This window comes from Bradysia coprophila, unplaced genomic scaffold (genome assembly GCF_014529535.1).
Source record: "Bradysia coprophila strain Holo2 unplaced genomic scaffold, BU_Bcop_v1 contig_94, whole genome shotgun sequence".
NCBI classification, from domain to species: domain Eukaryota; kingdom Metazoa; phylum Arthropoda; class Insecta; order Diptera; family Sciaridae; genus Bradysia; species Bradysia coprophila.
Window position 1 is genome coordinate 7,995,113 of NW_023504022.1, and position 16,191 is coordinate 8,011,303.

General features: G+C 34.7%; 1 protein-coding gene across 5 annotated transcripts in view; it reads left to right on the forward strand.

Moving 5' to 3' along the window:
• Positions 1-16,191, forward strand: part of LOC119085243 (protein tiptop) — a 243,043-nt gene that overhangs the window by 90,097 nt on the left and 136,755 nt on the right. For all 5 annotated transcript variants that reach the window (XM_037195566.1, XM_037195568.1, XM_037195567.1 and 2 more), the window contains one exon: positions 14,551-14,664. In XM_037195566.1, the coding sequence (XP_037051461.1) occupies positions 14,601-14,664 (64 nt within the window). In that variant the 5' untranslated portion in view covers positions 14,551-14,600. The remainder of the gene's footprint in view (positions 1-14,550; positions 14,665-16,191) is intronic.

The window sequence follows — 16,191 nt, forward strand, 5'->3', positions numbered from 1 at the left end:
CTCAGATTTTTTACGTAAGTTCTTGTCAGCCCAAGAACTTCAGCATTTTGATGGATTTTACATGATTTTGTGAGTTGACTTCTTTATTTTTGGGATTGTTGACGTCGTTGTAGGCTGGTTCCTAAAGTTTAATTGCTCTATATGATCCACTGTCTTCTTATCTCTATAAGTTTCGACTTCATACTTTTGACCTATAACCATCTGAACTTATAACTTTCACTTTATAGATGGTTTGACCAAGACTTATAACTTATAGCTGACTTACTTATATCTTATAAATTCTGATTTATAAGTTTACTTATAAGTTATACGTAATTTGTGCAAACTCTCTAATAATTTAGTTTCACAAATCTATCGAACACTTGAAAGTAAGCTTACGCGCTCGGACTGTATTGCAATTTTTCTTTAAATTTTTGTTTAAGTTTTCACATTTTTTTAAAAGTCGAAGAAAGTCGGGCCAGCCCGAACCTTTGTTTTTGAAACCCGAGCCCGCCCGAGCCCGACTAATTTTTGAAACCCGGACCCAAGCCCGGTCGGGCCGGGCTGGGCCGGGTCGGGTAGGTGAATTTCGGGCGGTCCGCACATCTCTAGTTAGACCATAACAAAAATGAGAATTTACAAATTTTATACTAATAAAGTGCTTACTATAGCTAGACACAACGACCGACGTACGCGAAAATATTCTCCACAACAACACAAAATGCCAAATGTTTCTGTTATTACGGCTCTGTCACCTTCGCATCCGCAAAATTGAATTTATTCAGTTTTGCCTCGAATTCTGCCAACGTTTCTTTTCAGTTACTTTACAATACATCAGAGCAAGAATTTGATGTAAACTCTATCGATAATATCGATTCGATATAGTCCGAGACTAAATTGTAAAATTTATTTTTATTGATTAAACCCTAAATTTGTATCAAAGCATGAAACAAATTCCACCCATGGAGTGAATGGCTTCTATTCTCAACAAAAATTGCCCTATTATATTTATCCAGAACCATGGAAACTGTCCTGATTCAGGAAAAACAGGAGAAAAGCTTAACTAAAAACTCAACTAAGGAATAATTCAACAAATCATGAAATCAATCAAAGTATATAAAAAATCCCGTCCGACCGTTCGAATTCATCTTCTCTAAACGTACCCATAACACAAGCTGCATTTGAACGCTGTAAAGCAATACCTATTCTTTGCTTCAAATAAGCCTTACATCTTGTCTCACCAGTTCTTTCAGAGATCAAATTGCAAAGAATATCCACAAACCAAACAGCTTCCTCGCACCAAGGACCTAGCGTTCCTACTGCGAATGGTAAAATGAAATATCATTGGTCGGAAAGCTCTTTGTAACGGTTTAATTTGACGTCTGCTGCTTTTCTCGCGACTGAACCAACGTTTTTTGAACTAAAACCTAAGTATGACGGAGCTAAGGTGTCGGAACATGTTGCAGCACAGACCAAAAATTGACCATTATACCATGGTATCAATGTGACTCCGTCCACTCTTTTCTAATCATCTCTGAACATTCCAGGTGGTTCTCTCATCGATGGAAAATTCGCTGTTTTAAGTGAACGATGCATTACATTATTAAATTCAGAATGACGAGGAAAACAACTTAATCCATGGGTTCCTAGACTAGGAAGTTGTCAGGAAATGGGGCATTTCAAAAAGTACTCACATGAGAAATGACGATTTTCAGACCTCCAACTTCGTACTCAAAAATTTGAGGAGAGAAATCGTCGAAAATGCATGAATTGGTTTTATCAGACTTCACTTAGAGACTCTTTCCATTTGCATGAAAATCGATGTAATGTGGAATGTTCCATAGAATGAGTCATGTCGTCTTTCCGGAAACACACATTTCTTTCTTCAAAAATTAGTATTGCTTGCAGGATTTGCATGACCGTAACACGACAGTTTGACATGTTGTAGGATGAAATGACTATCATCGTAGTATATTATAAGTAAAAAAAAACCCTAAGGGGTAAATGTGACGCAAGTCCTTACGCCTTCACTTATAAAATATGGTTATTACTGCGTCCGAACTCAAAAAGTTTATGAAAGAAAATTTTTACAGAAAATATTACTTTACAAATCGCAGATGATTCGGCGTGCATATTTGAAAATGAGTGTTAGTTTCCTCAAAATCATTTTTTTTTCTTTAAATTTTTGGTCATTGGGGCAAGGGGTAAAGTCCAAAAGTTTTTGTAAATATGTTCATTACTGTTGTGTAAAGACACAGTTAGTCTCGCAGTTAGTGCCAAAAATGTTTTTTTTTATAGTGGATCTGTGTAACGCTCCTGTCTTACTCATGTCGATTCATTTTGTACAAATCATGTCACTTTAACACAACACCTCCAATTACTTTTTCTTTGCTTATTTTAAGCTCTTAAATTTTTAAACTAAATTCCAAACATTTAAGAAGAAGAAAAAAAAAATTCTTAAATAAATATTCATGCAAATCCACAAATAAATTTCCTCATATTTATATGAATGTTCACCACATTTATATACAAATTTGTGTTTCCTTTTTTATTCTCGACAAACTCGTAGCACACAAAGCGATTTAACCATACCATATATGTATATGGTGATTCCGTATCGTAAACAGGAGCATCTTTTTTTTCCCTGCTAACGTAATATAGTCCTATACGGATATAACGTTACGATACTATACCGGAATACTACTTTTTTTTTAATGTTATGTATATAAACTACACCCTACACATATCGTTGCCACATCTTCCCAGATGAATCTACATTTTATATGTGCACGCACTTGGCGCGTTTACGTTTTCTTCACAGTGCAAAAGCGAAATCGACGAACAAAAATAAAAAAATAAAGAACAAAAATACAACAAAAAAAACGGGGTACAAATCCAATAAAAGTAAATCGTTCACATATGTAAAGGCTCGCTTTGAATATACGCATGGGGCTTATATTATTTTATTTTATCTTTTTTTTTCGCTTCCCATATACGATTTTTATATTAAAAGGTAGAAGTCAGCGGTTTACCTATACCTATGCCAGAGAACATAATGTACTAGTAAAATAGTACCATCCTAAACATTCGAATTTGTATGTGATTCCGTATTAGACAAACAGGATACACTTATCAGATATTGTGGAATATGGGGAGTGTGAGACAACTTATTGCAAATGTCAACTTACGGATACCCGTAATATATTTCCTAGTTGAAAATTGTGAACTAACTGTATAATGAGAATGAGTAATAGTATCTTGTGTACCAAGTTTTAAAATGTTGATTTTTCAGCACTAGTTCACTTGCTCACCTGGTAAGGTTAATTTAGGACTTGTACTGAAAAAAAACCTTTTTCATTCTATTGTGACACTCAGTTTGCAGAAAGCATCGCGGGAAACACATTTTGAAATGTTGATGCAAAGTTGAGGATTTTTCAAGCACTCATCCACTCGCTCCGCTTGTAAGGAAAATTGAGGACTTGTGCTAAAAAAACCTTTTCATTCTATTGTGCCACATAGTTTGCAGAAAGCATAGTTAATGTTTTAGCGTGCGTGGCTCATATACTCGTGGTCTGGGATTCAAATCCAGTGAATGTGAAGGATTTTTATTTCGAGGATTAAAATGAAAGCAAAATAAATTGATCGATTCTGGTTTTTTACAATCGAAATTCAATTGTCAAAAACCAGACTCGATCATTTTATTTTGCTTTCATTTTATTTCGAATTTTATCCACTTGTCAAGTAAACTGATCAAATCACTGAGGTGTGGAAGTAAAAACATTTTCCAAACATTTTCGCACTCAAATCAGTTAAAAAATATGTGACAATATGTTGGAACTAACGAAATACATCCTCAAGTTTTAGAAGCAGTAATCATCTGTTGTCGATAACGACAACAAAAATGAGCAATGAGTTGCAATGTATCTGTTTTTATTCTCATAATATCAAAAAGTATGTTGCAACTTTTGAAGTAAAAGATTTTGTAACAAACACTAAGCGATATTTTCAACAAAACAACAGATTTAACTATTGCGATACGAACGGGTAACACTTCTCTAAAATGTCGCAAACCCTAATAACTGGTATCTGACCTACTGGCACTATTACGTCTCACATAACATGGTAATAATGAAACTTCTGTTCAACTCCAAAGCAGAAAATATTTATTTTTTCTTTTTTTAAATAAAGAAACGTAGGGAAATTCATGTTTAAATTTGACATTTCGGTTCAGGTGACACCAACAACCTTATTTTAAATGCATGAATTTTTGGAGATTTGAGGGCTACAATCGACTACAAACCGACTACATGTAATGACATTATACGGTAAATATGTGAACAAGTTTTACCAGGAATATATATGGGTCGAAGGGAATTCTCGTTATATTTATGTACGAAACTTCTTTTTTTTCCCTTTGCAAATGGATAAGAGTGAGAGCAAAATGTTTTCTTTCGCTTCGGGATGTTATGTTATCAAGATGAACATTATTGTGTTCCCTAACATAAATATTAATGAAATGTTTGCATTGCTGACTATGGCATCGATATTCGGCATTCGTTTTAGTGTGTTTACGTGAAATGATAGTAAATTATTTACGGAGAGATCAAACTGTACCTTTATTCTGCCGTGTGTGTGTATATATAGAAATCTTAAATCTAATACAAAGTAATAGGCGAACCGGCATGGCATGACACAAAAATATAATAATTTTCTTCCCTAAGTTTTATACAAAATAGAAAAGGGGGAGGTCTTGTTGGAAGTTTTATGCAAAGTAATTTTTGGTTCTGGAAGGTGTGTGAGGCGGAGGATGTGTTTTTGAATGATACAATTAAGGTAAATAATAGACCAGAATAGATGGACTGTGTAAGTACTGTGCGTGCTCACAAAAAATGTATGTTTAATACGAACTAGCAACAGTATGTGTCCCTTAACTTTGTTCATTCTCTTCTTCGCTACGAAAATATTTTGATTTTTGCGTTGCCGTAGATTTAACTTGATATCTGTTTGATTTCAGAATTTGTCGGTTTAATCTTTTAACAAAATTTCGTTCACACTTGATGCTTCAAAACTAAGCATTTATCAAAAAGAGTATGTTCCATAGGCCTTTTAGAAACCTATACTGGGCCCCTATTACTGACAGGGCCTGATAATCGATTATGGCGTCCTTGACTAGTGAAATTCATGGATTAATAGAATTGTCGCGAGCGAAGCGAGTGTTTTCTTATAAATCAAAACAAATGACAAAACACATGAAGTAAAAGATTTTTCTTCAAAACTGGGAGATACATTAAACGAATGAAGTGACAGATTTGATGATTACATCACGATATGTCTGCTGTTTCTAAAAGGTTGTTACGATCATAACGTGAAAGATGAGCATGTTCTTCATCAACTTTCTCCTAAAGATCAGACCGGAAAGTTGTGCATGTTATTCATCAATTCTATTCTAGTACTTCATAAACCGATTTTTTTTTCTATACTAATTGTCAACTCTTCACTTCACTTTATAAACCAACGACTTGTCGTCTGCACCATCTATTAATTAATTTCGATTATCGTCGTCCCAACAATGAACTCTATTATTCTGCTGTGCCATTATAGTAAAGAAAAACTCTTCAATTGTTTGTGTAAATCTGTCGCATCGAAACAAATAGTATTCGGTTAACCAATATGACAAAATATCAAAATGAGAAAATCATCATCAACATAACAAGAGATAATACATAATTGACAATCAGCAAAATGTAATTTCGAAATAGTCAAAAATGAACGTGAAAATGATTTGTAACATCGATTTCTATTGTTCTCGAAACAGCACACAATCAATAATGACTTGGTGTTATTTTAGTCATTTAATATTTCGATACAATAGATCCCTGGTCAAAACATTCCGTTTTAGACTTTTCATTTTAAAACGTACACAATATGCTTTGAGAGATAGATGGAACACCAATTTATATACCATGCTCAAATAACTGCCAATTGTTCAACTGTCTCATGGACAGGAGAGATAGAAAGAGAGAGAGAAAAGACAATCTGGGTTAGTACAATATGGACATGGATGGGTTTTTCCTACATAAATTTTGTATGCATGATGATGTACAACATAAAGGCGATGTGCATGCGTTACCGATGCTTAAAATATCGTTCAATTATGGCAGTTATTCGGAATGGAAACTGATATTTGAAATACACTACTCGGTACGGGTAATGGTGCATAAGGCATTATTTGTCTGTTGCCATACATGTATTCAAGTATCTGCGGCGATCTCTTACAGGTTAGTCAAAACATTTTCAAACGAAGCAATAAACGAACGATACGGTAGCAGGTTGTTATGCCTCAGAGAATTAACAAAAAAAAAAAAACGAAAATTATCGAAGAAATGCATAAACCGAATCTCTTGCATTCTGTTGTTTAAGAACTAAGTGATAAATCGCATTGACCAGCCATAAATCCTGAATCGAAAGAACATCGACACCAACATTCCTTTTCTTTGACACAGGCAAGATATTGATCTTTAACTCATGGTAACAGCTTTTAATTGTGCTGTGTGCATATCAGATTTACGTACATATTCGTATGCGTTTATAAATTGTGGGCTTCCACTTCACCACTTTAGTATACACATTATTGATTTATTTAATGTAGTCCACTGGTAAACATATGTCCGTGTCCACACATATGAATACGACGACGACTCTCGAAACTACTTTAGTACAGATATAATTTGACATAGGTATATAGAGGTACCTTGGTACACATACGTGCAATAAAATGCACATCAAATTTACGCAGTTACAAACCAGTTGCACACTTAATTTAATGCGTGCTTTGAACCTTCAAAAAACCACAAACGTAATCGACGTTTTTAATCACTTCGGGAAGAAAAAATTCAGAATTTATTTTTTCTCGAAGAGACCTTAATGATTCAACCATAAACCCCTCTCTCATTAAATTAACCTTTTTTTTTTGCTATGCGTGACAAGATGTAAGACGAAGAACAAAGTATTCAATCGGTCACAACAAAAAAGCATTCATTATTCGTTTTGGATGTTGAGATATTTTTTCGTTTTTCATTTTGACTGTTCACAATTTTTAAGTTAAACGTTGATACGAAGTGACATAATTTATTGCTTCCGTGGATTTCAATAAAAAAAAAATTCTCTCATTCGTTTAACATCTTTCTCATTTTAATAAAATGATGTCTACAGCGATAAAGTTGACATCACACCTTCGTTTGTGATTTTAGATAGTAAACTATTCTTCTACCAGCACTGGTTTACTCAAACGACCATCTGAATTAAATAGGAAATGTCAGAAACCAGACGAGTTCCGTCTAATACTTGATTGTACGAATATAGTGGAGGACAATTTCGGAGTAAAAATAAATCCACAGAGGTGATGGTATGAGAGAAGAACTTATTACGAATTGAACTTCTCAATCTGTTTCATTTATAAATATTTGATACATTACCCCGAACTGGCGTAACTGGCCTTGAGGGCAATGCATCTCGAAAATTCCAACTTTGAATTTCGATTTATTTTCATTCAGAAATTTTTGGCTAGTAAGTAACCTTCGCCCTCCGTTAACAGTCTGAACCGATGTTGAACATAACTGACCTCGAGGGCAGTGTCAAAATTTTTGATATAACCCCTAGGGTCAGTCAAATTTCACTGATCTTTGATCACGCTAGTCGCTGACCGCCACTGAATCCCGAGGTTGAAACAGCGTCTCTGCTTCACTGTTTTTCACTTCACGTGATCAAGCTGGGTAAGGGAAGAGCTGTTTGCTCTGTTTGTTTGCTTTTTGACTCGCTTTAGTATTAATAGCCTCGCGCTGTGGGTGAGTTCCAGTGTTGCATTTGGTCCGTTGCCAAATCGCAACGTAAAAAATACCGTATGCTCAGTAACAAGAGTATCAAATGATTCTGTACACTATCGACAGTTATGATTAGAGCGAGAGGACCGAGGACCAGTTATTTATAGCTTACCTTGAGAGACTCGTCTATGAATTTTTTCATATATTTTTAACGCATCCGGAAGGCGAGGTACAATAGTTAGTTCGAATAATATTTCCATTTCTCTCTCATCATAACAGTCTATAGTCAGATGAGCGTCTTGGGCCCATAACCTCTTCACTGATCTGGCTAAGTAAGTTAACCAAAGTTTTCCCATAATTTTCTCCATCACAACACACACCCCCGATTCGGTTTTAGTTTTTTGTCCGCAAATCTTTCAATCCGCCTTTCCGTATAAATATACATTCGAGCCAAACAAGTAGCTATTTAAATTCCCGTTCACGTCGCTGCTTCTATGGGCGATATGATTTTATAGATAGAAAACTGGGAAGACATATGAGATGCATAATCCAGAAAGATAAAAACAAATTGCTATACGCCAAAATTACCACAAATAACCATTTCTATACGGTTTATGTGTAAAAGTTCTGCCAACCCAACATTTCACATTATCTTAGAAATGTTCCATCAACAGCCATATATTCAGAAATATGTTTCACATCAAAATCCATCCACATATAGAGAAATATTTGCAAGAGTTAAGAAAATCACTCAAGATATATCCCGTTTATCGGATCCCTCATCTTCTAAATTGTATCAATATATGCAACCTCTTCACATTATTCGCCGTCAAGTACATACACAGCGTTCCAGATAGCAAAAAGGATTGTAACAGCTAAAATAGCTGCCTTCTATCCATATACAAAAATCATCTCTCTATTCGTCTATTGAACCATGGCACTTCAAAAGCAAAATAATATTTTTGAAAATAAATTCCCGTGCATGGTAAACTTTGCATTATGTGATGATGATGATGATGGGCTAAGTTGTTCGTTGCGGTATATCCCATATATGCATTCCAGTACATATATGTTCGGTACGTTTAGATTGTGCTCCAAACAAGATATGCATATTCAAAGAAATGGTATGGGTCATTCTATCCGTACATATGCATATAGTAACCACCGCAAGTCACTATATGTGCACCGAAATGCCACCGCTGTGTGCTGTTTTGTCGAATGTTTAACAAACATGAAGAGTCAGTATTTTCATACATAATATTTTGAGAGGGATGAAATGCATGTTATACTTATGTATGTATGCTACGAAAACATGTTTTTATTTACTAATGAATAAATTAACATTTTAATTCGCTTTTTAGTCGAATTTTTATTCTTTAAAGCATTATTTATGCTGTAAATATGGCACTCAATGTGAATGACGTTTGTATAATGTTCATGAAAAGGAGCTTACAATTGCTTTCAATTCAATATATTCTTTTCTAATCGTCGACGATACAGAGTCGCTTTGTATGTACTTAATGTATGTAAGTGACAATATACTGAATTGTAAGTCTCTTTGTACGTGCTGGGGTAATACCTCGCTCACTACAATTTTTCAAAGAATTATTTAAAAAATGCTAGACATTTCACATTTAAAGAGAGTTTACTAAAATCAGTAGGGTTTTCGTCCCGTCCAACACCGATTTCTACACCTAGCTTTTCCGTGGGTCAACGGATTAAATTTCATAATTTGAGAATTTGAGAAAAAATAGTTCAAAAAAATTCTTACAAATTTATAAAGGTTCTTAAAATTACTATGAATTCTTAAAATTCCTAAAAATTGCTTAAAATCTTTGAAAATTCCTAAAAATTCCTAATATTTCTTAATAATTCAAAAAGAAATCCACAAAACTCTTAAGAACTCCTATCAGTACCACATCAGTACTTTGTGCTCTATTTTCATGTGAAATAACTTCACTCTGGTAAATATCCATGAAATGTCATAGCAGTGAAGTTAGCTGACATTAGTGTAAATGAACTAGTAATGTAATAGAAATTCACGAAAATCTGTTACATTTGAGCTTTTGTTTCCATTCATCATTTCCCTATTACCCTATCTGCTGGAAAATTAGTGGCGCTCGGAACAGCTTTGCCAAAATGTAACAATTTGGCGCTGAGTCTCAATAGGACATGGATCTCCAAACGTTAATCCTGCCCTTCAAATGAAACCACCACCACTTTTAATCATCTATTTTCGACAATGACAACATAATTAATTGACGGGCTCTGGAATGTGTTCTCTGATACAAAAGCACATATTAAGTTGAAACCTCTGAATTGAAAAAATCCTTCCGTATGATCCACTTACGGACGACTACCGTCTGTTGTCGATAACAACTACGTGAATGAACGAAACTAATGTGGTCCTATATATAAAGGAAAATGATGTTCATAAAAATGAAGTAGTAGAGGATTTGGAAGCAGTCCCTTAAAAATATTTAAATCAAATGAAGTAATAGATTCGACAGTAAAACTGTTGATATACCTTCCGTCTGGAATAGGTTTCTTAATTTGTGTCTAAATAACTTCAATTTCTATCATTGGTTGTGAGTGCTATAAGTAGATGGCTTCACAACCTTCCAGTGACACCTTCCTATACAATAAAAAAAAATGGTTTCAAAGCAACAAATTTACTGGCAAATCGTCTTGTCGTTTAAAGAAAAACTTTATTTTGATCATAACATTGCACAGGTGTCGTTCCATATGTGATGCGTTTCGCAAACAGTCTTATACGTGTGCAAGCAAAATGATGTGAAATAAAATTTATTGTCTCTGCTTCTTTCCAAACAATAAAAATCGTTTGCCGTGCACCGATGTTTCAAAAACGCTTTGCCAGTACTTCACGTCACAAGAGACATGTCATTCCTTTTAACATAATAATTCAAAGTGAAACTATAATATCGAAAACTATTTCCTGTCGGTCGCCGTAGAAGAATTTCAAAGAGACAACTCCATTTTCTTGTTTATTTAATCACATCGTATGTGTATTCGTACAGTGCACACTATAACCAGGTGGATGTGTTAATAAATTTTTCGATAAAAAAAAAGAAAGAATCTCGTGTCCATAACAATGGACATCTCTTAAATATCCATTCTGTATCAAACCACCGGACAAAATGATTATCAGTCAGAGAGCATTTTTATCCCAAGGATATTGACAAACAGGAGGAAAAACTATAAGCAACAATTTCTATATTGACTCTGTGGCATTAGAGATGTAGGCCAATAAAAATAAATGACCGTTTTTCGCCCCCTAATGAGAGTGCCTCGAAACATTTATATACATTGATGGTCAAGAGGTTGTAACATGTAATGGACTATTTTCTACAAAAATGTATTGTATAGTCAAATAAGAAGAGAGATCAACATTATTCCGGTATAAGAGTTGTCCAAGCATATTTATACATGTCGTGTGGAACGTAGAGTAACAACCATTTACAAAAAAATAAACGTTAAAAGCAAAATAGATTATTGTTTTACTTTGATGGCATTAAATTGGAGAACATGGATTGTTGCTGGAGCTTTATATTTTCTACATTTATATTTACGAAAGGTATACGTCGAATGCGCCATAAGTATATCCCATACACTATACATAAAGCGCAAAATGGTAGGAGAGTGGAAAAAAAAGGACGACATTGACTACATCTAATACACACAGCAACAACACCGACCGACGACATCGACGACAATGAGGGAGAGTCGAATTGATATGGTTATTGACTTTTGTTCTTTTCGAATTGTTTATGATAATGACAGAGGCATGTCTAGTTTATTTGATGAGGTTGTTTGATTTCATTGCTGGTTATAAATTGACAGCAAAAATGTGATTCAATTTTATTGTTGGGATTTTCTTGTGTGCTTTAATATGCGATATATTTGCGTCGCAATGTTTCTCAAAGCCATTACAAAACATCGAAACTTTATTGAATGTGAAATACAAATTTTTCTCTATTTCTCGATTTTCTTTTTGTTCTACTCACATACAAAGTGTTGTTTTGTAGATTAAGATTTTCCGATTAACTCGCACAAAATGTAAATAATTTGTAATTTAGATTACATTTACTGTATGTACACGCCACGGTTACAAATGGTGATTTATTGGCATGTAATATGCACCAATGCACCAGCAACGATCATTTTCCATACTCGACACTTTCAGATTTTTGCTATAGTTGGTGATATGTTCCCACAAAGTTTCGGTTCGTCGTTTTTGTATCGGAGGTGATGAAGTCATTATTTATGATTTTTATTGGAACGCAAGTGGTTCAATAACCAATTTAGATCTATAAAATTGATCGTGTTAATGTTGGAGTGATCGGCCTGTATTTTACCTAAATTGTTGTGTTCGAAGAGAATAAGACGGAGGGGATTGCATTTTCTGTCAGGTTGATAAATTGGGATTGACATAAGCGAATATTTTTCTACAAAACTTTGAAACTAAAATGTAGAATTTACACTTTAAATCGTTATAAATAGCAAGTGGGACAAGTATACGGCGATTAGTCATTTTCAATCTTTTACTTCATTTGTTCTAAGTGTTTAAGAGCGCTCACCACTTGGCAATTTTCTAGCCTACATTTGTGCGCAAAAATATTCGTTTTTTGATGATTTCTCTGAACCAAAATCTTTTTTTGAAACCAATTTTTCCCTTAGTAACACATTTTTGAATGCTTCAATGGTTTTACTTTTTCAAAAAAAGATTTTGGCTCAGAGAAATCATCAAAAAACGAATATTTTTGCGAATAAATGTAGGCTAGAAAATTGCCAAGGGGTGAGCGCTCTTAATGAAAAGTGTTTGCTAAAGCAAAGTCTGCACATATATGTTTGAACGTGAACAAATGAAATTCTTTTCAAACCTTCATAAGACACACATATGCGACTTGGGTTTATTCTTCTATAGATACGAAGTGCAATGTATCTACATTTGTTGAATTTTGAACCACCAGATGACTAAGTCGAAATTATATGTGGTTGAATCGAATGCTAAGCATTCAGCACATCAACAACGAATCCGTGCCATTAGACAGACATAATGTCGAATCGAACATAAGACATGCGACCACTGTTTCGATCTGAGAGAATATTTAAATACGTCTTTCGACGTTTTGCATTGATATGCAGTCCAAAAATACCATTTCTCATCAGGCCATGGCGACAGTGGTACTCGATACAATGATCCAAGAACACTATACCAATTTGCACACGAACAAATCTAGCGAATCATAGTTGAAATGAGCCAAGTGTTTTACTTCATTTCGTTTAAAATTCCTTTTGTCGTTGTCGATAACACATGGCTAGCGTCCAGGGAAAAGTTTTGGGAAAATTTCGGAAAAGTGTGTTTTTACAAATCAGACGAGAAAAAGTCATTTTCTCATCTCAGCTGAAACTTCTCGGTGAACAAATAACTATCAAGCTTGCGCTCTGATTGACCAAGACGTCAAGCTGCCATGAGAAAATTACGTTCTAGTAAGAAAAGTCAAGATTTTCCCTCCCATAGTGAGAAAATTCAACATTTCTTATTTGACTGTCACTGTCACTGTTTTCAAAAATAGTATGGCGAATCGATGTCTTCGCTTTGATAACACATGAAAAACGTTGTGTTCACCTCTGGTAGAATTAGGAAATTCCAACTCAAGTGAAATTGCGGACAGAGCGCTTCGTCTCACGTTGGAACTTCCTATTTTTCCCCATCGGTGAGCAAATAACTATTCCCAAGAATAGTCCCTGTCAGAGTCTAATTCCTCCCAAATTTCATGTTCGATTATTTTATTACAAGAAATTTGTGTGGTCTATCATTGTAACGGCTATATTGTCTGCACCATTTTATTACCGACCAAAAAAGCGGTTTGTGTGCTTAGCAATATATAATTCATTGACGTCTCATCCACTTAATCAGACATCAAAACAAGTGCACGAAAAAAAAGAGTTTGATAGTTGAAAAAGCAGACAAGCAATGTGTAGCGGGTAATTATTCTAAACATTCTTATAAAGTCGAGCAAACTGTAACACACAGTCGCAGTTACAATTTTTCTCTTCATTTTTTTTTTTTAAAGAATATGTTCTTTCATACACAAAAGATTTATGTATCAAACACATAAGCAAACATCAAATCATCTCTGGTTCTTGCAGATATAGAAGTGAAAGAAGCTTGAAATATTATGTGATTTATGTGTTTCGGGCTCATGTCTCGTACAATAAGATTATTTATTGGTTACATCTGTTTTAACAAAACTTCTCTTCCATTCGTCGCAGTCTCTATAACGAGAACGATAATGTTTGTATGTCTATAACCTATCGCTTGTTGAAAGTGAACAATTTTTCGAAAGAAAAATAAATTGACGTCCTTGATGTACTGTTGTGTATATTAACTAAAAAAAAAGAGAAAGAAATGGAAAAAACACATTCTTCAAATTATTATATGGACAGGAAAATATAAATAATAATTTTAATGTCTTTCTGTCACATTTATTCAATAAATTTATTATTTTCGTTAACTTTTGAGTTATTTCTTCGTCTTCATTTTTTTCGTCTTTCAAGGAGGGTATACACTGTACGCATAGCATTAACAAAACCGACATTTAATCTTTCACTTATAATAATGTAACCGAAGAAAAAGACCTCTGTCTCTCAGTTGGTCACATTATGTACTTGAGCACTTTTGATTCATTCAATTAACAAAATATTCTTTCCGTTTTATCATTTACAGAAAAACATTCATCTGAAACATTGTCTTCAATCAACTGAATATATGTCATCATGCGGTCAAAACAACAGCCACGACAAGCGTGTTCATATCGATGGCTGAATAAAGAAGAAACAGGTAAGTCTTTGGTGTGCATTTTCTTTTGAATGGCCATGGAAATTTGTTGTTGTTTTTTTTTTGAAACATCGATGAACTTGATGAGTGGTTTTGCGGTCCGAATGAGACGAGACTTGTCTTCGCACAACTGTAATGTTTTGCTACATAAAAAATTCAGTATGACTCATTGTATCGATTCTTTCGAATGTTAAGTGTCTTGAGGGTCAGTCTATGACTGATAAAATACTAATATTTCACATTCGATATCGATAGAGCAGCTTGAATGAATTTTTCATTTTTTACAAGCAATCACCTATCAACTCTCTTGTATTGCTTTGAATTCAGACTCATACTTCACATTCCTACCCTGATCTCATATCCAAATGACCTCTTTTTTTTGAAAAACTTATTGCTTTGGTCGCAGTTCTCGTGAAGCATTTGAATCGATATGTATAGGCTAAATATGTGGTTTTCGAGGCATACAATGTTCCACAAAAATGTGCATTGGCTATTGTGTAGTCAACCTTTAAAGACGACTTTGCTTAAAAATGTCTCTGAGAGAAGTCACTTTAGGGCTGGATGCCCTAAATATTTGTGTTTATTTTCAAAGTTATTCGTAGTCGCATCGAAGAAGAATCGAAAACATCTAAAATTTTCGACATGGCGACCGAGACAGGACGGTGCGGTTGCGGATTTGGAAAAGTTTGAACAAATCGGTGAAGAATTTAAGTCATACGTTAAGTGACGGTTGATGCATTCCGGAACAGTGGACTACGAAAGAAAGTACGAGTCAACGAAAAGAAATGTTTGCACTTCCAAGGAAAACGTATGGTCATTCTGTGAAATTTGTTCGAATTGATGAAAATCGTTGATCACATGATTGTATCCGGCTGACGTGTAAGAAAGATTGTCAATGGTGTTGAATCCTGTCATTGACAAGTTCACACGGATTGGGAATTCCTCTGTAAAGCCGTTGACGAGACGAATTGGTTTTCTGTATTGACATGGAATGACCCAAATGGGAATCCTCTGTAAGGTCATTGACACAGCGAACTGGTTCTTGTAACGACATGGAATGACCCGAAATTGTCTAAGATTGTCAATGGTCAGGAATCTTGCATTGACAAGCTTGGTTTGTATGCACAGTCATTTATTGGTTCGCAATTGAATCGGTTGGACCGCCGAAAAGGGTAAATGCCGAGAATGATTAGGCAGGACCAGTTGTATCCTGGCATTCGTTGGCTGACGTGTATGGAGACCCCAAAAATTGTCAATGGTATCTAATCCCAGAGTTCTGGCATTGACAAGTTTAGTTGGCAGCATGGCTCACTACGGCGGGAAATTTCATCACCGTGGAATCGACATATATGTAGTTTTCCAGCTTCATTCGGAAACTAGAGATGGGAGTGTTGTGAATTCTACGGGTGATCGAGTATTCTCTTTAAAATGAAAGTAGACGGAGTGGGCCGAGGTTGTTAAAAATCAGAATAAATACAACAGTGAAACGGGCTGGATGCCCTAAATATTTGTGTTTATTCTGATTTTTAA